Below are 23,611 nucleotides of genomic sequence, written 5' to 3' on the forward strand. Positions count from 1 at the left end.
ACAGAATGTCTAAAATTCAAAGTTTTACTCAAAACTCAAATTTTGTCATTGGCAACAAACACTAACAGTTTTTTTCCTTGAAATAATAGTCTTACTTTGTTCTTCTTCAAAAAATGTCAAACATTCTCTTAAGTGAAAATAGTGTGCACAAAAGTAACAGCTAAGCCATGTGCAGTGGCTCATGCCTATAATCCCAGCACTTTGGGAGGCCGGGGCAGGCAGATCACTTGAGGTCAGGAGTTCAAGACTGGCCTGGTCAACATGGCAAAACCCCATCTCTACTAAATAACAAAAATTAGCTGGACTTGGTGACACACGCCTGTAATTCCAGCCGCTCGGAAGACCGAGGCATAGAATCCCTTGAACCCAGGAGTTGGAGACTGCAGTGAGGCAAGATGGTGCCACTGCACTCCAACCTGGGCAACAGAGCAAGACTCTGTCTCTAAAAGGAAAAAAAAAAGGAACAAACTAGTTCAGCTCTCAACTCACTGCTTTTCCTCATGACACTGATCTCTGGCACACAGCAGAAGTGTTTTATACATACTTCCCATTTCATCATACAGATTAAAGTGTGTGGTCACAGGTCAAAATTTAATAAATATTTTTTAGTCCCTCATCAGTAACACTCTTAAATGAAACTGTCTTTGATTAACTCCAAGTGTGTAACAGTAAAGAATACTGTACACTTTTGTGCCACAGCCTTGATTTCTACTAAGGCACCAGCAGTTTTACCATACATTGCTTTTGTACTATCATTGTAAAATTTACAGTGAAAAAGGCAAATTATGTCTTAGTATGGTTATGAAAATAATCTGATCTCATGGACTGTGATGGCTAATTTTATGTGTCAACTTGGCTAGAACGTAGGGTTCCCAGATTAAACATTATATTTCTGGGTTTCTCTGTGAGGGTGTTTCTGGATGAGATTAGCATTTGAATCAGAGGACAGTACCCTGCCATCCCCAATGTGCGTGGGCATCATCCAATTCACTGAGGGTCTGAACAGAACAAAAACTGGAGGAGGAAGAAATTCATCCCTTTTTTCTGCCTCACTGGTTGAGCTGGGACATCTCATCTCAACTTTTCCTGCCCTCAGACTAGGATTTACACCATAGGTTCCCTTGGTTCTCAGGTCTTCAGATGTAGATTGAATTATACCACTGGCTTTCTTGGGTTTTCAGATTACAGACAGCCAACTGTGGGTCTTTACTGTCTCCATCTACCATTGTGTAAACCAATTCTCCATAAAAAATCTCCTCTAGAGAACACTGACTAATACCCAGTGTCATTCTAAATGAGTCTCAAAGATCCCCATAGTTACATGAAACACACTTTGAGAACTGCTGTCCTAAATAATCCCACAAAAAATTTAAAAATTACCTAAATTCATAAATTTGTAATTCATCACTGTTCTTCTTTAATATATGCATTTTCTCCTTTGTCGTTTATAGGCCTTTCCAGTTTAGATTACAAATAAAAATGTGTCAGTAAGAATTAAATGAGAATTAATGGTAAGAAACAAAGTTTCCACTAGAAATTTAAGTACCTTATAGAAAGACATAATTTGATTATCAAATTATATAATTATAGAGAAATAAAACTACAAACTAACATGTTGCATAGTTCTATAACATTACTAAGGTTTAAAATTATTCACCCCTTACATAAAGTAGAAGCTTATCCTTTATAGCTGTGGCATAAATGTCACTTGGTAACAAAAATTTAAATAGGATATAGATTGAAACAGAACTCTCCTTACTTTGTGAGAGACAATGTAATAAAACCTAATTATTTCTCCTGTCATATTCACTGAGGCCACCCTGATTCAAAATCACAGTCTGAACAAATAAGTCAACCCAGAGGTACAGGACCAACAGACCCAATATCAAAAGCTCTTTCACCTTGCTGTATGCCGTTTCTTCAAATTTCAAAAGCTTCCTAGTCCAAGAGTAATAAATCTTCGAAGTCTAGCTCTTTCAAATGCCTATACATGAGAATAGATTATAAAATACCTTATTTCATCAGTGTCTGGTACTTTAGTGTAAGGTAGAATAGCTCGTACACGCCTTCTATCTTCTACTGGCTAGAAACCATAAAAAAAAAAAAGGATTTAAAAAGATAGTCTTTTTATCTTAAAGGCAAAAGAGGTATATCCACATAAAGCCAATAAAAATTCACATTAGAAATTCCATGGGATCATTCAAATACATTTTTACTTGGACTACAAATATGCAGTGCCTAGAAAGCCTTTTTTGTTGTTCTTGTTTTTATGAAAATTATATTTTAAGTATAAGCAATATGCTTTTATAAGGTAATATGAATGATTTCATTTTAAATATACTACATGAAACATATAAGTTAACCTTTCATTGATGATACACAAGGCATTTCAGAATCTTGCAGCAAAGTCACGGTTAGTACTATGAAATCAGTAATTTCTTCTCATACATTCAGAAATATTTGTTAGGCTATCACCAAACAGTACTTTTTTTTAATCTGGTTACTTAAACACAAAATTAGTGAAAAATATTTTCTTTTTTTTTCAAAGAAGTTGTCCATTTTGTTCTGACATTATAACCCAAATTAAAATTTAATACAACAAATACTTCTTGAATTATAATAAACATAAGAAACTGAGCAATAGCTAAACCCACTATTGTACTGAAAAACAAAGTTTTGAAAAATATTTTATTCATTTTACTTGCCTCTGGTGGTGCAACTGGGTAAAGTAATTTTTCTCCTTTAAGCAAACAAGAGACATGACTGTAATAACCTATTAGGTCTGACAGTGAAGAAAAACGTCTTCCACCAATGTAGTAATCCCCACACATAGCAATAATCCTATTTGAACAGGAAAAAATACAGTATAAAAAAATCTTTACAGTCAATTTTAAAGACCGAGTTTCATAAAGAAATTATAAATCCATAATTTCCATACTCTTTTCCTTGTAACTATATCCTTATACTAAAATACTACTTATTAATATCTTCATCACAGCAAATTACTTGGGGCTATTTCTCTTACATATATGCATGCATTTGATGTGAAATATGTATCAGGCTTATAAACCTCAATTACAGAATTCCATCAAATATTTGAAAATTCACCCTCAGATACCTCTTCTCACTTTCCATATTTAAGGCTGAATTCACAATGTTAGTTAAGTTTTCTCTGGCTTAAAGGACCTCACAGATATCTTGAAATATTTCAAGAGATATATTTATCTCTTGAAAGATATTTTGAAATCTTGAAAGATTATCTCTTGAAGAAATATTTCAAGAGATATATATATCCAACAAAGTACAGGAATAATTTCACATACTACATGTGGTATCATGGTACTACTGAACCTTATTTTAAAATCTAAAAACCAAGGGTACAAAAACATTTTATCATTTAACACTATATGCATTAGATGATTTTTTTCAATTTCTTCTATAAAAATGAAATAGAATACAATATGGGTAAATATGTTTATTTATACAGAATATTTGTACTTGAAAATTTATATGCCTGTTTCACTGAAGTGCATGTCTGCAAAGAGTTTTAGAACAGTGAAGCTAAAATAGAGGACACAAAATTTGAGTTTTAAACAGGGTTTCCTATACTCTTTGTTATTCTACAGTCTAAAAGTATACAATTCCTTTATTTTAGACTTGCCGCTCAAAGTTTATTTGTAATTCTTTATACTTTAAAAGCTATAAATATATTTGAGGATCAGCACAGTAATGCCCAAACATACTGTTTTTAAACAAAAAATGTAAACATTCAAAAGAATCTCTCTAAATCACTGATTAAATCACTTGACTGAAAACAAGCTTCCTTCTCTATTATTTGTTACTGAGTCATTCACCTTTATTATACCGGTATATTTTTGAATATTATATCAAAATAGCTACACCATTTGGCTTCACAATAGGAATAAAGACTTACCTAAAATGGTTGACAACATTCATCTGGCTAAGAAATGAAAGTACAAAGGACCCTGGCCTTCGATCACTCTCTCTTATAAGGTAACTGCCAGACTTCCCTGCCTGCCTGAGGCGTTCTTCTGCTATCGTTCTGTCAAGTTTTCCGTGATACCACCTAGGGGAAAAACAGAGAAGATATTACAATATAATAGCAAGTGTAAAATTTCTAGTGATACTTGAAAAGCATACTACTAGAGGTTTTAAATGCCTACATGTAACTTAAACATTTACATTTTACTCTGAACCAGTTATTCCAATTTTAACTCAATTCAACCTCAGTCTCTCAAAAAATACTCATTTACTTGGTCTTTAATTTGTTCTAAAAGCTCAGTTCTAGTCATCTCATATATAAATCTCTTCCATTTCTACCCATCTCCCTACTTCCAGGATTGCCTGCTATTCAAAATATAAACACTACTGCAACCAAATCCTTACTTAGAAAAATAAGATAAACAAATGGAAATGATGAATTTACTACCTCGATCTTACACTGAGGAACTATGACTTCACAAGGCACATGGAACCTATGAGAATATAAAATGTTTTATTCCATTTTAGTGTTTGTGCCCTGAGACAGGAAAACAGAATTACACTGTCTAAAGGATGCTATTTTAATTTCCTGTTTGAACATGAAGCTGATTAATCCCTTTGGCTCTAAGATAATCTACTCCATGACTATACATTTTACATTTGCACTCAACTTTCCAAATTTATTTAACAAACATTTGGGGGAATAAATAGCACCTTTGTCCCTTCACCCTTCTTGCTCTCAGTTTAACTGTATTCTACCTACATACTATCAAATGATCTACTTGAGAAACTGGCTATAACTCTAGCATCATCCATGATACCAAGTATGCCTATAAAAGCCTCATAGACTGATATAAACTGAAACATGCTTAGAAATGTACTAGAAGTATCATACAGGCATGGTAACAAATCTCCAAAGTAACTGTTATAAAATATTTTTACATTTTTCATAGTTTAGTCAAACTCATCCGTAGATACTTACAGCCTAATTTGAAACATTCAGAGAAAAACAACAAACATTCATATTACATTGATATATTAAATTATGTAACATATTATAGTACTTCAGCTTTACCACTCAGTTTATTTGTAATCTTACATTTGTAATAATGTAGTATGTATTTTATATAATATATAATAAGCCAATGATAAAAGCATTATGCTACTATGACTATTTTTGTAAGCTTGTTGTAATAAAAGCTCATTATTTTTGACACCTTAATTTTTAAAAATAAAACAAAAACACAGAAACTTAAAACTTATGGAAAGAATCACTTTTAGTTTTCTTCTAAAATCAACCTATTTTAAATAGAGCCCTATGCATAAGGCTGAAAATAATGAACTTATTTACAGAGTTCCATTACAACTTAACAAAAAATATAATTGTAAACTGTTAGTATTAGAGGAAGAAGGGAAAGAGCAATCAATACTGCATTCCTCTAAAATCCTAATCTTAGTTCAGCCATCATCTTTGAGACAAATGACAAGTAATTTTAACTTTCAAGAGCTCAGGGATTTTCTTATTCTAAAATGGAAAGTTTACACCAGAGATCATAAAGGTCCCCTGAGGAACTATAATTTAACAACATAAGAGAATAAAATTTTGAAATTTCAGGCTGTAAGTTTAGCTGTGAAAATATAAGGGATATCCTTAGGTTATCCTTAGAATATGAAACTAGTGCTTTCCTCATTACTTAAAGCAGTAGAACTATCCCAGAGAGCAGATTTATATACCCAACAAAGATAAAACTACGGACAATTTTAAGCAAATCTCTATTTTTGTGTACTTGTTATTTGTTAAATTTCTGTTATGTCTTACGCAGTGTCAAGATGAAAAGGTTTTATTTAATCTCCTTAATCTTTTGAACTTACCATGAAATGATACACAGAGATCCAGGAGGCATTACACAATTACTATTTTACAATAAATATCTGACTTACAATTTTAAGTGATATATACGTCTATTTGTGGTTTTTAGTTGTTTTTGCTTTGTTTTGTTTCAGATGGGGGTCTCACTTTGTCACCCAGGCTGGAATGCACTGGTACAATCTCAGCTTACTGCAACCCCCACCTCCCGGGCTCAACCCATCTTCTCACCACAGCCTCCCAAGTAGCTGAGACTGCAGACACACGCTACCATGCCCAGCTTTTTTTTTTTTTTTTTTTTTTTTTTTTTGTAGAGACAGTGTTTTGCCTGTCACCCAGGTTGGTCTCAAATTCCTGGACTCAAGCAATCTGCTCACCTCAGCCTTCCAAAGTCTGGGATTACAGGTGTGAGCCACCACACTGAGCTGATTTTTTACATCTATGTACTTTCAGTAAGATCTGAGCATTCAAGTAGATAAGTCAGTTCAGGAGAAAGACATTAATCTAAATAAGTAACTATTTCCTACATGTTAGCAATTTCCTTTCATGTCAAAAGGTCATAAGCTTCAAACACGTAAAGCAAAACATGTCAATTATTGATTATGACTATAAACTGCAATTATCCAGCCATCAGCTTGTAAACATTTATGTAGTTGATTTGATCCTGAAATGTTTTATAAATAAATCACAATAAATCCAAAGTTATAAGATTTGATTCAGACACCTTACAGATTTATAGAACCTAGGTAAAATACTATATAACCTTTAAACACCAGTCCTTGGGTTTACTCAAAAACAGTATTTCTCAACCTTTTTTTAACCCACAATCTTTTTCATAAATATAAAAATTTTACCCTACTGACAGATTCAGAGTCCCTAAGGTGGCTGCCCTGCACAGAGAATCATACATTCTAATTAGCCCCAGTAGCCAAGAAAATGTTGTCTACCTTAACTTTCTGAAGTCTTTAATTCTTTTTATTCTAGGTATAAAATATATGGGATATGCCTTTACAAAATATACTCTCAATAACAAAGATATAACTTTTCCCAAGAGTGAACACTTGGGAGTGGTTGTCTAAAATACTCAATTTTTTAAAATGCTACACTTTCTGCCTCTACAAATAGTCACAGCAATAGAATTACAAAGAAATAAAAGAAAACATATTTAATCAACCCCACTATTACTCTTAAGTCTTCACAGTCAAAGCCTTATTATATCTCTTTAAGAGCAGATTTGCTGGTGACTGTTTTCAAGTAAATTAAAAAAATAATTCAACTGGAATCTAGAATACCTCAAAGAAACATAAGCACAAAAGTTATACTGGTGGTATGAGAATACTCTAACATGAGATTACCAAATAATAGCTCATCACCTAAGTTAAAGTTTATAAATCTGCTCACATTTGTGGCAATTATAGCACAGAGTATACCTGGCACATAGCAATAATAAGTTTTAAAAGTATTTGTCCAATGAAGGAAGAAGTGTTGACTCATAAAACAACGTTGAAAAATACTTTATAAGTCATCTAGTTGAACCACCTTGCCAATGTAAAAAACAAAACAAAACAAAAACCTCTTTTTTAACGTCAACATAGGAAGTTCTTCTTTTTTTATTTTGGAAACAGAGTCTCGCTCTGTTACCCAGGTTGGGGCGCAGTGCCATGCTCTCATGGCTCACTGCAACCTCTGCCTCCTGGGTTCAAGTGATTCTCCTGTCTCTGCCTCCCAAGTAGCTGGGATTACAGATGCGTGCCACCACATCCGGCTAATTTTTGTATTTTTAGTAGAGACTTGTAAATTAGGGAAATTAATTTCTATCTCAACCTCAGAACAAAATTAATGACTTGTCCTAAATTGCTTTAAAAAAAATACAAAAATGAAAACTACTACGTAGGCTTTATAGTAGAACGGTTAAGACTCTAGAGCCACTGTCTTTGAATCCCAGCTCTGCCACTGAGCTGCGCAAATGTAGGCAGATATCTCCGAGCCTCAGTTTCCTCATCTATAAAAGGAATAGTGTCTACCTCACAGAACATTGGCTTATTATTATTAAATGAGCTAACACATATAAAGTTGCTTAGAAGAATACCTAATGGATACCAAGAACCTAGTAAATATTAGCTTAATTATTATCAAACCAATATCACAGGGGAATAGAGGATACTCAAAGGCTATGGGACTGACTAACAAACTTCTTCAAAAAAACTAACACATTTTATGACTGTTGCATAATAGGTGATCAATCTGTGAATCATCTTAGTCTCAATTACCTATTTTCCAGTCTCGTTTACTTTCCATGTAATTTGGGGAAGAGGACAGAAGAAATCAATCTTTTTTTTTCTACTAAGGCATTAACTTTAGGAAGAAATTTTCTCAAAACTCTTTTTGAACATTATAAAGCATTCAAATTAATTGGGGCTGCAGGTGCCATACTATTAATAAACTAGAAATTCTATTTCACCTGGCAACTCTAGAAGGAAACCCTCAAAGAACCCCCATTCTTTTCCCAATGTGTGTATATTTTGGGGGTTGGGGGGCAGTATAAAGGATAGTAGGTACTTGAGATACTACGACTTAAAACTGCTTAATGCAACAACATGTTAATAATAAAGCATTTATGTCCTCCTATTTTAAAAGTAAATTTCCCTCTCTCTTCTTCCTTGCCTAAGGAAACTGGGGAAAAGGAACAGCAGGAGGAAATTCAAGAAGTACATACATGTCTTCCCAGCTAGCTTTGTAAATTTTTGTTGAGAAATTTTACAGGTAGATACGGAGTTTCTTAATTTCATTTTTTTAGAAATACAAATCAATTTATATACAATATCATACATCTAAGATAAAACTGCATGTGAAATAAGTGAACAATTTTTAAAAAGGCACAGAAATCACTCTATTTTAAATTTGGAATCACATGAACATTTTTTATAAATGTGTGCTGTGGCCAGGCACAGCAGCTCACGCCTTTATAGACCAGCACTTTGGGAGGCTGAGGAGGGGACTGCTTGAACCCAGGAGTTCATGACCAACCTGGGCAATATGGCAAAACCCCACCTCTACAAAAAATACAAAAATTAGCCAGGCATGGTGGCACAAGCCTATGATCCCAGCTACTCGAGAGGCTGAGATGAGAGGATAGCTTGAGCCTGAGAAGTCAAGGCTGCAGTGAGATAAGATCGTGCCACTGCACTCCAGACTGGGCGACAGAGAGAGACCCTGACTCGGGGGAAATAAAAATGGGGGTGGGGGCTGCTGCATATTGCTGGAACACATTTGAGGGGCCCTAGTGAGGCCTTTGTGTTTTATAATCTGTCTCACTTGATCAGAGAAAAATATGTAAATTTGTGCAATGAGAAAATATCCTAGTGTGAATGCAGACAGGCATTTCATTGAAACTATACAATTATTTACAACTCACTTGACAATCCCAAATGAAAACTGTCTACTACACAACAGAAAACCATTAAACCAGTGCTAACATCAGTAGACTTCCTTTTATAAAAGGAAAACTAAATTGAAGTTACCAGCAGATCGCTTTTACTGTCCACTTGTTTTTCCTTTTGGTTATATTACCGACAGGCACCAAAGTAGTTACAGAGAAACATACATGCAGAAATCCAATTGCCAAGAAATCTTTTGCATCTGAATCACTTGGGAGTCTGTGTGCCTGATCATACTACAAACTTCTGGAGTTATTCTGCAAGTCTCAAAATGCTAATCAGACTTTCTTACACATGCTTGTGTCTTCTAAAACTAAATTGGTGATTTCAAGCTGGTATGCATTTGCTAAAACATAGAAATCTTCTAAAGCTCCCATATTTATGTGTAACTAATACATTCTTACTGTCTGTGATATGGTTTGGCTGTGTCTCCGCCTAAATCTCATCTCACATGTTGTGGGTGGGACCTGGTGGGAAGTAACTGAATTATGGGGGCAGTTACCCCCATGCTGCTGTTATTGTGATAGTGAGTGAGTCCTAATGAGATCTAATGGTTTTATAAGGGGCTTTTCCCCCTTTTGCTCAGTACTTCTCCTTGATGACACTATGTGAAGAAGGACATGTTTGCTTCCCCTTCTACCGTGATTTTAAGTTTCCTGAGGCCTCCCCAGCCCTGTGGAACTATGAGTCAATTAAGCCTCTTTCCTTTATAAATGACCCCAACTCGGGTTTGTCTTTGTTAGCATCATGAGAATGGACTAATACAGTCTGCTAAAGGTTTTTTTTTTTTTTTTTGAGACAGAGTCTCGCGCTGTCACCCAGGCTGGAGTGCAGTGGCCGGATCTCAGCTCACTGCAAGCTCCGCCTCCCGGGTTCACGCCATTCTCCTGCCTCAGCCTCCCAAGTAACTGGGACTACAGGCGTCCGCCACCTCGGCCGGCTAGTTTTTTGTATTTTTTAGTAGAGACGGGGTTTCACCGTGTTAACCAGGATGGTCTCGATCTCCTGACCTCGTGATCCGCCCGTCTCGGCCTCCCAAAGTGCTGGGATTACAGGCGTGAGCCACCGCGCCCGGCCAAGCAACTGACTTCTTAAAGTGAAGAGGAAAGTAAAGAAAATTTATCTCATACTAAGTGACTTTACTTGGCATTTTTTCAAATCACTATGATAGACTAAAATTGGGTCACTGGTAAATTCACTTGAACAACCACTAGGCTAAGCAAAACAGGTGTAGTACCCCTTAGACCAACTATGCATCACTTAAACTTGGGGAAGGGGAAAAGAGAGCATGTTTTTATCTTAGCTATTCTTGGGTATATTTGTATATATCCAGATAGCTAGTGTGAATGTATGTGTGTGTGTGCACATGCATGCATGTGTGTATGTATTTATCTCAGATCAAGTTAGTTCAAAGTAAGGGCAGAAATGCTGTTTCCTTTTTCAATAGGTAATGTATTTAGAGAATCCAAGAGGTTTTAGTTTTGAGAGAGCATTTCTAAAGAAACAGCACTATCATACATTCTGTCCACCCAAAATTAACTAAAAGACTAACATACAAAAGGTGAGAATACAAAAGTTTACACTGAAATGCACTCAACCATGATTGTGAAGTTCTTACTACCTTTAACTCCCATCACCCTAGTAAACAGATAATGAAGGGAAGAAAAAAAACACACCTCTCCAAGAAATGTTATGCACTAATCAAATGTTGCGAGGGAGGAGGAAAAGGGAGGGAAGGCTAGCACAACACCTACTAGCAGGAGGCTAAGATCAGTTAATACAGCATATTTTCAATCTCTTTTATCTGTGTACTTTAAATTCTCAAAATGGTATAAATTCTTATAGTTGGGATTTTCTTAGAACTTCAACAATTACAATATCATACCATTCAGCACATGAAGACAAGAAATCACTACATCTGGAAGTTAAAAGTAAACTTTAGTCTAACATTGTCTCTTATTTAGTTCATCTCCAACAAACTATTTGCCAAGCAGTGTGCTACATGGTAGACGATAACAGTAAATACCACAGAACACCATGACGTGTAAGTTTAGGATCCAATGGAGAAGACATTCAAATTAAGCAACTGTAATCTGGTAAAGTAAGTAAGAGGATACACAGGGATACAAAAAAATACCTGTCTCAGTCTTAGAATTTTAGCATACATTTCCTGAAAGAACTGATGGCTAAACTGATGGCTAAACTGATTTGGAAAAAGGGAGGGACTGAGAAGGAAAGTGAGAAAAACGTAACAGGCAATGGGAAAAAGCACAGGCAAAAAAAAAAAAAAAAATGACTTATCAAAAGATATATAGCCATAACAATACCCTAAACATTCTTCGTAATATACTTTACAAATCTAATTCCCACCAAGTAAAATGGAAAGAATATAAGTTTATAAGTAGACATGTTACCTTACTTGCTGAATACAGACATATTACCTTACTTATGGAATTTCTTTCAGTTCCTCAAACTGAAATATGCCTCAAAGAACATTTTAAAAGTTCAAAATATTCTCAGATCTGTCCTTTCATCTGGTATCCGCAATAACCCTATGAGCACAGGGCAGGGGAATGGGTATTATCCACTCTATCCCTCAAAAGTTCTCCACAATATGCCCATTTTTCTCCTATACATACGCTTATATCCCAAACAAGTTCCAATTATTCATTCAACAAAGATTTTTTTAAGCTCCTATTATGTGTTAGGCAATGTTTTAAGGCATTAGTTTTCTTCCTCTGTGCTTTCTCAAGGTATTTCTCCTATGTAACTTCTTTTAAGAAATAAGAGTGAAATATAACACAATTTACTCAAAGGTCATCCTAAAACTAAGGCACTTTCTACATGCCTTTTCCTCAGAATTTTCCATTTCTGTATTTATTCACAGTCATGGAAATATCAGTTATCAATCAGCTCAAATTATAACCTGTATGAGAGTGATCCCCAAATTTCCCTCTCTAAATCTAACTTCCTTCTTAAACGCCAGGCTTAAATTAACAAAGCCCTCCCAAGAATCTTCACCTTAAGGTGAATATATCAAAATCTTAAAAAATTAGCAAATATCTCTACAAACACACAGAAACACACACACACACACACCCACTCACACTTCTCTTCCTCTTTATTGTTAATGACACCAGCATCCTTCCTAGTGTCCAGACCGGAAATTTCAAAAGCAACTTTGATTCATTCTTGTGGTGTTATTTTACTTATGTATGTGGTTGTGTTTATATATCTATATTTTAAAAAATAGATTTTCATCCACAGTTCCTGGTTTATAACTCCCATAGCCCTTTGTGTTAGTCTGTCTTTGCATTGCTATAATCGAATACATGAGACTGGGTAATTTATAAAGAAAAGTGGTTTATTTTGGCTCATGGTTCTGCAGGACCATAGAGGAAGCATAGTGCTGGAATCTGCTTTCAGGGAGGCCTCAGGTAGCTTTTACTCACGGCAGAAGGCAAAGGGAGAGCTAGCGCATCCCATGACCAGAGAGAGCAAGAGGAGGAGGGAGGAGCCAGGCTCCTTTAAACCAGTAGTCCCCAACCTCTGGCACCAGGCACTGACTGATTTAGTGGAAGACAATTTTTCCACAGACGGGAGCTCAGAGGAGATGATTTCAGGATGAAACTGTTTCAGCTCAGATCATCAACCATCAGATTCTCCTAAGGAACAACCTGTATCCCTCACATGAGGAATTCACAACCGGGTTCGCACTCCTGTGAAAATCTAATGCTACTGCTGATCTAACTTCTGCTGATCAGAAGGTGGAGCTCAGGCAGTAATGCTCACTTGCCTCTGGCTCATACCTCCTGCTGTGTGGCCCAGCTCCTAACAGGTCATAGACAGGTACCAGTCCACGGAGTAGGAGTTGAGGACCCCTGCTTTAAACAACCAGCTCTCGCCTGAACTCATTACCACAGGGGAGGGCAGCAAACCATTCATGGGAGATCCACCTCTATGACACAAACACCCACCAGACCCCACTTCCAACAATGGAGGTCTCATTAAACATGAGATTTGGAGGGGACACACATTCAAACTGTGTCACCCTCCTTATAGTCTTTTATTACAATGTTTGGTGTGTTAGTCCTCAGAAAACAATATCCTTGACCTTCTCCTGCCCTCCTTTCACCTGCACCAAGGCAGGACTGTAATTTTCCTCCACTTTTCTGACTGTGGGTCATAATGCCCTCATTTCAGAGAGGGTCTTGTGGGAGGCCTTCCTATTGGGGAAAGTGCTGATGTCATGAAAATTCCATAAAAAACCAAAAGGACTGGCTTCACAGCTGAACATGTGAAGATGGGCAAGAAGGTGAACAAGAACTCATCCATTTGCTGGGAGAGTGGCATACCCTAACTCCATGAAAACAGAGGCTCCTACATTTGGGACCCTTCCAGACCTTGCCCTATGGCATCCAGACCTTGCCATATGGCGGTTTACTTGTATCCTTTAACATATCCTTCATAATAAACCAGTAAACGTGTTTCCCTGAGTTCTGTGAGTAGCTCTAGCAAATTAATCAAACCCAAAGAGAGGGTTGTGGAAACCCCAACTTGAAGCCATCTGGTACAAGTTCTAGATATCCAGACTTACAACCAGTAGGAAGGAGGGCCCAGTCCCCAAGACTGAGCCCTAAGCCATTGGGATCTGACACTATCTCTGGGTAGTGCCAGAAATGAATTGGAGGCCAATCAGCTGGTGTTCACTGAAGAACTGATTGCTTATTTGGCAGGGAGAAATAGCGTGCATTTGGACACAGAAGTCTTCTGTGTTGATTGTTGTGGTGTAAGGGCAGAGGAAAAACAATTTAAGAGTTTTTCCTAAACACTTATCTTCCTAGTCATAAAACTACTGTCAATTTGTATACTGCACCTCCAGAATCACTGAAATTATTCTCCAGTTTTCCATTCCTTCATTCATTACCACCCTCTCCATATCATACTGCTCCAACCCTTCCTACAACTAGGGAAAGATTAATCTCCCTAATAGGCTCTTTCTTCCTAAACCACAGGCTTAATCATTTCACTCTAATAGCTCCAAAGTGTAGAAATGGCTATTCAATAACAAGTACAAACTATTCACCATGGCATTCAAAAGCCACCATGAAAGGCTCCAGCCTCCCTTTTAGCCAAATCAGACTATGTGTAACTCTACAAATACTACCTTGTTTCACCATGTCTTTTCACAATACAGTCATCATTTGATTTTTGCTTGTCAAAACACTATTCTATGTTGAGTTCCAGGGAAAAGTATACTTGCATAAAGCCATTTTTAATCCCCTTTAACCAAATACATTACCTCCCCCTGATATGGTTGCTCTGTATCCCCACACAAATCTCATGTTGAACTGTTACTCCCAGTGTTGGGGGAGGGACTTCGTGGTAGGTGATTGAATTATGAAGGCAAATTTCTTCTTGCTGTTCTCGTGATAGTAAATTCCCACAAGATCTGATGTTTTAAAAGTGTGTGGCACTTCCTCCCTTTGCTCTCTCTCTCTCCTGTCACCATGTGAAGACGTTCTTGCTTCCCCTTTGCCTTCTGCCATGATTGTAAGTTTTCTGAGGCCTCTCCAGCCATGACTCCTGTACAGCCTACAGAACTATGAGTCACTTAAACCTTTTCTTCACAAATTGCCCAGACTCAGGTAGTTCTTTGTAGCAGTATGAGAACAGGATCATACAGAAAACTGGTACAAGAAAAGTGTGGCACCGCTATAAAGATACCTCAAAATGTGGAAGCAACTTTGGAACTGGGTAATAGGCATAGGCTGGAACAGTTTGGAGGGATCAGAAGAAGACAGGAAGATGTGGGAAAGTTTTGAACTTCCTAGAGACTTGCTCAATAATTGTAACCAAAATGCTGATAGTGATATGGACAGTGAAATCCAGGCTGATGTGGTCTCAGATGGAGACAAGGAAGTTACTAAGAACCAGAGTAACGGTCACTCTTGCTATGATTTAGCAGAGACTGGCAGCATTGTGCCCCTGCCCTAAAGATGTGTTGAACTTTGAACTTGACAGAGATGATTTAGGGTATCTGGCAGAAGAAATTTCTAAGCAGCAAAGCATTCAAGATGTGATTTGGTTTTTTTCTAAAAGTATATGCCCATATGTATGAAGAAAGAGATGGTATGAAACTGGAACTTATGTTTAAAAGGGAAGCAGAACATAAAAGTTTGGAAATTTTACAGCCTCACCATGCTATAGAAAAGACAAACCCATTTTCTGGGGAGATATTCAAGCCAGTGGCAGAAATTTACATAAATAACAAAGAGCCAAATGCTAGTAGCCAAGACAATGGGGAAAATGTCTCCCAGGGCATGTCAGAGATCTTCATGGCTGCCCCTCCAGTACAGGCCTGGAGGTCTAAGAGGGAAAAATGGTTTCATGGGCCAGTCCCAGAAACCCACTGCTAAGTGCATCCTTGGGATTTGGTGCCCTGCATCCCAGCCACTCCAGCTCCAGCTGTGGCTGTGGCTAAAAGGGGCCAATGTACAACTTGGGGCATGGCTTCAGACGGTGCAAGCCACAAGCCTTGGTAGATTCCACATGGTGTTGGGTCTGTGGGTGCACAGAAGGCAAGAGCAGAGCCTCCACCTTGATTTCAGAAGATGGATGCAAATGCCTGGATGTCCAGGTAGGACTCCACTGCAGGGGCAGAGCCCTCATGGAGAACCTCTACTAGGGCAGTGCAGAGGGGAAATGTGGGATTGGAACCCTCACAGAGAGTCCCCACTAGAGCACTGCCTAATGGAGCTGTGGGAAAAGGGCCATCATCCTCCAGACCCCATAAGGGTAGATCCACTGACAGCTTGCACTGTGTGTCTGCAAAAGTCGCAGGCACTCAATGCCAGCCCATAAAAGCAGCTGTGGGGGTTGTATCCTGCAGAGCCATGGGGCAGAGCTGCCAAAGGCCTTAGGAGGCCACCCCTTGCATCAGCGTGCCCTGGATGTGAGACGTGGAATCAAGGATTTGGGAGCTTTAAGGTTTCATGACTTCCCTGCTGGATTTCAGACTTGCACGGGGCCTGTAGCCCATTTGTTTTGGCTATTTCTCCCATTTGCAACAAGAGCATTTACCCAATGCCTGTACTCTCACTGTACCTTGGAAGAAACTAACTTGTTTTTTATTTTACAGGCTCATAGGTGGACGGGACTTGCTTTGTCTCAGATGAGACTTTGGACTTTTGAGTTAATGCTGGAATAAGTTAAGAGTTTGGGGGACTGTTGGGAAGGCATGATTGTGTCTTGATATGTGAGAATAATGAGATTTGGGAGAGGCAGGAGAGAATGATATGGTTTGGCTCTGTGTCCCCCACCTAAATCTCATGTTGAATTGTAATTCCCAATGTTGGGGAGGGGACCTGGTGGTAGGTGATTGGATCATGGGAACAAATTTCCACTTGCTGCTCTCGTGATAGTGAGTTCTCACAAGATCTGATGGTTCAAAAGTGTGTGGCACATTCCCCTTCACATGCTGTCTCTCCTGTCACCATGTGAAGATGTGCTTGCTTCCCCTCTGCCTTATACCATGACTGTAAGATTCCTGAGGCCTCCCCAGCCATTTGTGAGTCAATTAAACATTGCTTCTTTATAAACTACTCAGTCTCAGGTAGTTATTTATAGCAGTGTGAAGACAAACTAATACACACTCCTTTAAAATCCTCTGCATTTAGACATAATCTTCCTCTATCTCATTGTACTTTTTTACATGTTCCCCTATACTGGCCATAAACTCCTCCTCTAACAGGCCAAATTTTGTTGATTTTTATATCCCCTATAGCATTCTTAGTACAGTGCTTTGCATACAGTAGGGAATCCACAAATGTTTGTGGGGGTTATAATAAAAGCTCAGGTAGAACTGTTCTCTGGATTTCGATATGATATTTGAAAGCACTTTTCAAAATGCCAAGAACATATCAGCCCAGCAATGAATCTCAACCTAATGGTAGTACTATTACTCTAAATATCTTCTAGAAAACTGTTTCATTACAACTATTATAAAGGGGGGATATTTGACAAAGCAAACCTCTAAAAGAGATGGGAAAAAATGAGCTTAAGATTATGAGGAAAAATGGCCGGGCGCGGTGGCTCAAGCCTATAATTATAGAACTTTGGAAGACTGAGGTGGGCGGATTGCTTGAGCTCAGGAGTTCAAGACCAGGCTGGGCAACATGGCAAAACCCTGTCTCTACAAAATGTACAAAAATTAGCTGAGTGTGGTGGCATGCGCATGTAATCACAGCTACTCAGGAGGCTGAGGCATGAGAATTACTTGAACCCAGGTGGCAGAGGTTGCAGTGAGATGAGATCGTGCCACTGCACTCTAGCCTAGGCAACAGAGCAAGATACTGTCTCAAAACAAAAAAGAAAAAAAAAAAAGAGCATGAGAAAAACAGTCTTATTAGGGAAGAAGGTCATCTTTTCCTTAAAAACAGAAGAGACAAAAGATAGGTGGAAACACAGTGTCTACAATCACGGAATGGCAAAAGAACAAATACACAGCTCCCTCACAGTAAAAAGTAGAGAAAATTATTTTAAGATGAAATATCTGGGATGGAAAAAGCTTTCAGATATCTAGTCTAATTCCTTAAGGTCACAAATAAGCAGTGATAAGTGAACTTGAAAATATGTAATTTTGATTCTCTCTATAAAGTAGTAATCAAGACCATCTAATGAGGAAGAAGATAGGCCTTAAGCAGTGTGGTAAAATGCCAAAGCAGAGCAGCTAGGGGGAAATATATTAAAAGTCTGGAAGGCATAAACAAAAGGAGTGCAATAAGAGCACCATGTAATAAAAGCACAGATGAAGTTAGCACAAATTCATGCTATCTGCTAGGCGCAGTGGCTCACACCTGTAATCCCAGCACTTTGGGAGGTTAAGGCGAGCAGATCACATGAGGCCAGGAGTTCAAGAACAGCCTGGCCAACAAGGTGAAACCCCGACTCTACTAAAAATACAAAAATTAGCCAGGTGTAGCGGCACACGCCTGTAATTCCAGCTACTCGGGAGTCTGAGGCATGAGAACTGCTTGAATCCAGGAGATGGAGGTTGCAGTAAGCCGAGATTGTGCCACTGCACTCTGGCCTGGGCCACACAGCGAGACTCTGTCTCCAAAAAAAAAAGAAGTGGTATCCAAGTAGCAGTCAGGTGACTTTTCCCATAAACTCAGATTCTTGGCACTTTAGAGCAGTTTTAATTTCCAAAACACTGTTTCTCACATGGAAGAAGAAATCAGTGAGTCCACAAGTTACCAGAAAACAGCTTTGTATCTATAATTATGAGAGGCTTTGACAGTTTATGTGCAGGAAGTTCTCCAAAACAGGAATGCTGAGGCACAGGGTATTAATAACAGATACAGGAAGGACCATGCTACTTCCTTACTCCCACTCTCCATGTTCTCAATTCTCAAGTCTCTGTGGGACAGGTCTAGAAATTTCAGAGAAGAAAGATAGATAGTGGCAATCCTGACACATGAAATAAAATGCCATGAAATTTGAGGGAAAGAGGTAGAAAATTTAAGGATGAGAAAAATGAAGAACCACCTTTGGTTTTGAAGTATTTTTGTGATTGTCCATTTAACTGTTTATCCACCGATAACCTGGGAATCTGAATAGGCTATCCATTACTGTCTTTTGAAGGGCTAATTATTTTTTCCACAGCTATTTTTCCCATTTCTTAAAATGCATTCTGAAACCAACTGGCCCTCAATATAACTATAGTAACCAGGCAAAGAAGGAATTATCTTCCAGGTACCATAGCCAGAACATCTTAGAGGGCACATCTATTACAGGCAACAAAAGCCAAGGCACAAGCTAATCATTCATCATGCTTTAAATTTATACTCGTAATTTGTCTTTTCAAATAAACAGATCTGGTCTCAGAGCATTCTAGCACAAAAAAAGTTAAACATTAATAGTTCTGAAAGTTATCCAAATATGTCAGTTTAAAATGTATTACTTGGTATACAGATTTTAACTTAGTGTCCATAATTTTTTAAATTTTAATGAAATTACTGAAGAAACCACAGAAAAATTTTTATTGCAATTCCAAACGACTTTCAATAATTTAAAAAATCAGCCTTTAATTTCAATTTTTTGAAATTAAACTTTTTTTAACCTGCAGTGTACTTTAAATCAGTATTTTTTTTTGAAGTAAAATAAACATAATTGTTAGGAAGTATTTAATCTGCTTGATTACTAATATAAAAAATAATGGAAGCAGACTATTATTCGCAAGGTGCTACTCATTTAACAGCACATAAAATAATCTTGACAGCAGTTGTTCAACCCTCTCCCATATTAAACGTTCTAATATGGGATTATTAAATAGTATTCTGTATTTACTCTAGGTTGAGAAGTTCTCTGAAAAACCCAAAAGATAGCACACTTTTTTAAAAAGACAAAGATTTTTTAAAAGGAAGCTGCCATGATTTGAATGTGCCCCCAAATTTCCTGTGTTAGAAACTTAATCCCCAAATTCATACATTGATGGTATTTGGTGGTAGGGCCTTTGTGAAGTAATTAGGATTAGAAAAGGTCATCAGGGTGGGGCAGGCCCCCCCCATGATGGAATTGGTGATTTTTATAAGAGAAGGAGAGACCTAAGCTGGCATCCTCCCGCCCTCTCACCATATGACTCCCTGAACTATGTTATTATGTAGCTAGAAGGCCCTGGCTGGATGCCAACCCCCCTCCCCAGTCTTGGACTTCCCAGCATCCAAAACTGTAACAAATAGTTTTTTTAAAATAAATTACCAGTTTCAGGTATTCTGCTGCAGTAATAGAAAATGGACTAAGACTGAAGTTTTTGCCTGTTAGCCATTAATAGAAGCTGTGATGTAATTCTGTACTTCTTTATGAACACAGTGAATATGACAATCAGAATAATATATCCATTTTAATATAAAACTCTTTATACTTTACATAATTTGGAAACCACATTCTGCCTAGCTCCCAAATATAATGCCCTCAAAAAGGTGTAATATTCAAAAATTTTTTATTTAGGATCTCCGAAACAAACTTAAAGATGGGGGTGTCACTTGTATAATAATCCAGGTCACATATCTGTCATACTCATCCAGTATCATAATAAAGAGCATTTAACAATGTAAATAATTCCTAACTCTCCCATCAACCTTAAAGACAGAACTGCATTTCCACCAGCGACTGGATCTTTCAATCTAGGTATCTCAACAACTAAAACTCAACACTTTTTTTTTTTAATGACCATCATAATTTTTCCCACAGCCCTTCTTTTTACCTCTCCTCTCCTGTTTCTCATCTTTACTTGCCATTAACATCAATTCAGATACCCAAGCTATGAGCTGAACCATCTATTGCTGGTTTAAGACCAAAAAATTAAATACAATTCAACCTAATGGAAACTTCTCATCAGTATCTCTGACCTATCTCTCTACCCTGTTTCCCTCATATCCAATCAGTCAAAAAGCCTTAACAATTCCACCTTCCTATACTCTTATTCCATCCTGTCATTTCCTTTGCAACCCATTATGTTCTCTATTCTTACAACAGATTTTTCAGTTTTACTGGTCTCCCATCTCCTTAAACATCTATAATATTATCGCCAGAAACAACTATGCCCAAAACACAAATCAAAACTGAAAAAGTCCCATTGCTTACAGAATTAAATCTAAACAACTGGTACAACATTCAGTAATCTTTATGATTTGGCCAGTCTCCACTGGACTACCTGTCATTTCTTAAACAAACCAAACATGCACTTTATTTCTTGTTTTTGTTTTTTGTTTTTGTTGTTTGTTTTTTGAGACAGAGTTTCACTCTTGTTGCCCAGGCTGGAGTGCAACAGCATGATCTCGACTCACTGCAACTTTCACCTCCCGGGTTCAAGCGATTCTGCCTGCCTGCCTCAGCCTCCCGAATAGCTGGGATTACAGGCATGTGCCACCACGCCTTGCTAATTGTTTGTATTTTTAGTAGAGACAGGGTTTCTCCATGTTGGTCAGGGTAGTCTCAGACTCCTGACCTCAGGTGATCCACCCACCTCGGCCTCCCAAAGTGCTGGGATTACAGGCATGAGCCACCACGCCTGGCCCAAACATGCATTTTCAGACCTTTGATCATACTACTCCTTTCATTTGCAATGTCCTTATTGCCATCCCCTTGTCTATAGAAATCTGTCTCATTCTTCAGTGTCTAGCTTAAGTGTCATCTCCTTGATCCCTTGGTCATAATTAATCTACCATGATGTCAGCTGATTTCTTACACTTTTTTTTTGGCATTTTATCTTATCTGTAATATAATCCATCATTTTCATATTTGCTTTCTCCATTACAGTAAAAAGTACTTGTGGATACTGGGGACATTTAAGTCATCTTCACAATTCTCTAGTCTAGCACATGGCACAGTGTCTTGAACACAGTAGGCTCTGGCAGGTGGGAGATGAGGAAAACAAATCTGTCAAAAAGTTCCACCTACGCGGAAATTCAAAAGTCATAATCCCTTACTGAAATCCACATATCTAGCCAAAGTGGAGAATGACTTTCACTCTCCCATTCAAGCTATTTCTCACCTCTCCTTCCTCTTTTTCCTGGTAAAGCCCTGACTCCAAACTATTTGCCTTGTCCTCCCACTCTGTGGTAGTTATCTATCACTCTTCCCTTCAAGGAATACCTATACCTCCAGGGATAGTCAAAATTCAACCACCTCAAAGATATTAGCTAAAGACCACCTGTGCCCAAAGTGATATTTTAAACCTAAAATCACCTAGTATAAAATGCCATTTGATCACATCAAAAACTGAGATAGAAATGTGAGTTCCCTCACTTGAACACCCTAACCTCCCCTTGCACTGAACTCCCATAATATCTGCAGTCTATACAACTTGTTGACACTCAAAGATGATTTGTAAGATGCCTGTTCAGCACCCATCCCATTCAGGGAAAACACTCATAGTCTCTCTGTGGGAACTCTTTCTCCCTCAATTCCAACAGGGAAAGTATAATTTTCCTTCAATAATCTGGCCTACTCATAGTTGATCATTCCATGATAAGCACCTGAACCAAGTATTCAAGTATTTTTTCCATACTCATACTGGCAAATCTATTTTTTTCTCTGAAAGCAAAAAATTTAGGATGCAAGATCAAAGAAAGAGTTCTTGCTTACTTGTTTGCTACATTTTCCAATATTCTGAAGAGCCTGTGTATAATAAGAAAGAATGAAGCTGAGAGGGCCAAAGAGACAAAGAGATGGAAATGAAGATTAATGGTAGCATTCACATCCCTGGTTCCAGATACCCCTGAGATTCCAGTTGCAAACTGTCTTTCCCTTAGTTTAGTTGTTCATCTCATCCTTTGATAACCTCTAGCCCAGAAAGAGGAGACCCAGCAAAAAGGTCCCTAGGCCCCTTCACATGTTTAAAACATTGCTGGCCCCTAAAGAACTTCCGTTTTTGTAGGTTATAACTGTCAATATTTCCTGTATTAGAAATTAGAACTGAAAAAATTTTTAAAGTTTAAAAATTAATTTAAAAATAACACATAATGGAGTAAATGTTAATACAGATAACATATTCTTCACGTAAAATATATTCTCCAAAAAAATTTTATGAGTAGCACCAATTTACATTTTTGTACAAATGTTTAGTAACTAACTTAATAGAAAACAGATTTCCTTATCTGTTTCTGCATTCAATATGTTGCTCTATATTGCTTTGGTTCATAGTATATGAAGACTATTACTTAATAAAGTTACATATAATTTAGATGATATGTAGAATCTGACCACATCTAAAACATTCTATTCCATTAAAATCCACTGGCCTATCATTTACTGATGCATATCATGAGTTGCATCATGCATCTGAAAAATATTGCTTCACTGAGCTACGCAGATCTTTCAGATATTAACACATTTCATTTACATTATCAAAACATTACATTCCTTATACATCACCAGTATGCCAGTATGCAGTAAAGGATTAATAACTCAGTAGGGCTAGGTTGTCCACACCTTGGATATTCCAAAGAAAGGTTTGGTCCTTGCCCACCTAAGGCCCTTGAAATATGCTGCTTAATAAGAGGGCCTTTGTTTACTGAATCTTTGAGCCACACCAACAGATTATGCTAACAATGTAATTTATGGTAGGGGCCTTGGTCCATGCAGTATCAGAGTCTGACCTCTGGAGTCAAACAGATGGAGTTACTAAAGTCAGCAACGTGGGCACTTTAGGCCTTCATGAAAGATACCCAAAAAATCCCTGGACACCAAGACTCAGGTGAGTTCTCCTGGTTGGCAATACTTGACACGTGTTGTCACATAC

The 23,611-nt window shown here is 37.6% G+C and overlaps 1 protein-coding gene across 4 annotated transcripts in view; it reads right to left on the reverse strand.

Annotated features, from left to right (window-relative positions):
* Window positions 1-23,611, reverse strand: part of LOC105475018 (RAS p21 protein activator 1) — a 124,645-nt gene that overhangs the window by 57,618 nt on the left and 43,416 nt on the right. For 3 of the 4 annotated variants that reach the window (XM_071098704.1, XM_011729967.3, XM_011729968.3), the window contains exons 2-4: window positions 3,935-4,087; window positions 2,706-2,841; window positions 2,013-2,083 (exon numbers count right to left, since the gene is read on the reverse strand). In XM_071098704.1, the coding sequence (XP_070954805.1) occupies window positions 2,013-2,083; window positions 2,706-2,841; window positions 3,935-3,957 (230 nt within the window). In that variant the 5' untranslated portion in view covers window positions 3,958-4,087. Of the gene's footprint in view, window positions 1-2,012; window positions 2,084-2,701; window positions 2,842-3,934; window positions 4,088-23,611 lie in introns of all 4 variants that reach the window. The other variant, XM_071098703.1, reaches the window with a different exon arrangement.

The sequence above is a fragment of the Macaca nemestrina genome, chromosome 6, assembly GCF_043159975.1.
Source record: "Macaca nemestrina isolate mMacNem1 chromosome 6, mMacNem.hap1, whole genome shotgun sequence".
Classification (NCBI taxonomy): domain Eukaryota; kingdom Metazoa; phylum Chordata; class Mammalia; order Primates; family Cercopithecidae; genus Macaca; species Macaca nemestrina.